Source organism: Phytophthora parasitica (assembly GCF_000247585.1).
Source record: "Phytophthora parasitica INRA-310 unplaced genomic scaffold supercont2.63, whole genome shotgun sequence".
Taxonomy (NCBI): domain Eukaryota; phylum Oomycota; class Peronosporomycetes; order Peronosporales; family Peronosporaceae; genus Phytophthora; species Phytophthora nicotianae.
In genome coordinates this window covers 197645-198713 of record NW_008649049.1, presented here as the reverse complement: position 1 = coordinate 198713, position 1069 = coordinate 197645, and the positions used below count along the sequence as shown (strand labels likewise).

At 48.9% G+C, this 1069-nt stretch overlaps 1 protein-coding gene and 2 non-coding genes across 3 annotated transcripts; 1 reads left to right on the top strand and 2 right to left on the bottom strand.

Moving 5' to 3' along the window:
- Positions 1-305: 305 nt before the first annotated feature.
- Positions 306-566, top strand: PPTG_17107 (hypothetical protein; the record flags this gene model as incomplete). Its single annotated transcript, XM_008914742.1, has 1 exon — positions 306-566. The coding sequence occupies one exon, from the start codon at positions 306-308 to the stop codon at positions 564-566; it is 261 nt and encodes an 86-aa protein (XP_008912990.1).
- Positions 567-779: 213 nt separating this feature from the next.
- Positions 780-851, bottom strand: PPTG_20583. The gene has a single exon. It is a non-coding gene; the product is annotated as a tRNA-Gln (tRNA).
- Positions 852-959: 108 nt separating this feature from the next.
- Positions 960-1031, bottom strand: PPTG_20582. Its single transcript has one exon. It is a non-coding gene; the product is annotated as a tRNA-Gln (tRNA).
- Between the last annotated feature and the right edge of the window lie 38 nt (positions 1032-1069).

Here is a 1069-nt window from a genome sequence, read left to right as displayed (position 1 = left end):
TTAAGACGTTAGCTACTGAAAAACCGTATCAAGCGTTGCTCTTACCTGGTTCTGTATCGTAAGTTCATATTCATTCACAGCCACCTTTTTGACTACAGCAGTTAAGCGAGCCTTGCACTTCTTGTAGCGAGTTTGGCGGTTCCGATGACCTTTCGAACGGGACTTCTGCAAAACGCCATGTGTGCAGCGATAAATTTTCTGCGTCCACTCCACATGAATATGTATGCTACGTAACTAAAGGTGTGTGTTCCACAGCGGATTTTTACACTTAGCAAATATTCAGGGGCATCTGAAACGCCGCAGCGATGGACGGGAGGTCGCTGGCGCGGGAATTGATACGCGCAAGGACTGACGAGCTGGTGGAAATGAAGGACAAGGTTGAGAAGATAAACACAAACCTGGACAAGCTATTGAGAGCTCAGTTGGAGCTACTTTCCATTATTGAAGAGAATGAAGAACGCAGCTTCGCGTTGTCATCAGAATTGTGGGACGGAGGCCATGCGCAAGACGGAGCCCTTTCATTCGGAGTGCTTTTGGAGATGGCGATTAATAGGCTAAAAGATTAACGCGTAGGTAAATCTGTATTAGAAAGTTAATACAGAACCTACTTGAGCTGGTCGGCAAGCTGCTGATGGATTAGTTTTACCTTGTCTGCAGTGGAGCGAGAAATGCGCCTCTCCTTTGAATTGCAACTGCGCGACGCAGATAAAGTGTTTGGCAGGTGTGCAACGCAGCAACAACTGGGGGTGTGGTGGTGCCAGTAGGAGCGGTTCAAAACGAGGTCCTACCGGGATTTGAACCCGGATCGCTGGATTCAGAGTCCAGAGTGCTAACCATTACACCATAAGACCAGCACGAACTTCACCTTCCGCAAACAAACTTTCAAACGCGAGTTACCAGCCCCACACCACAACCAGCGCCACACCCATATGCCGCGCTTCTAACGCCGCACAAAAACGAGCTCCTACCGGGATTTGAACCCGGATCGCTGGATTCAAAGTCCAGAGTGCTAACCATTACACCATAAGAGCGCCATGCCTGGCTTCATAGGCAGTCTTTGTTGAGCTAG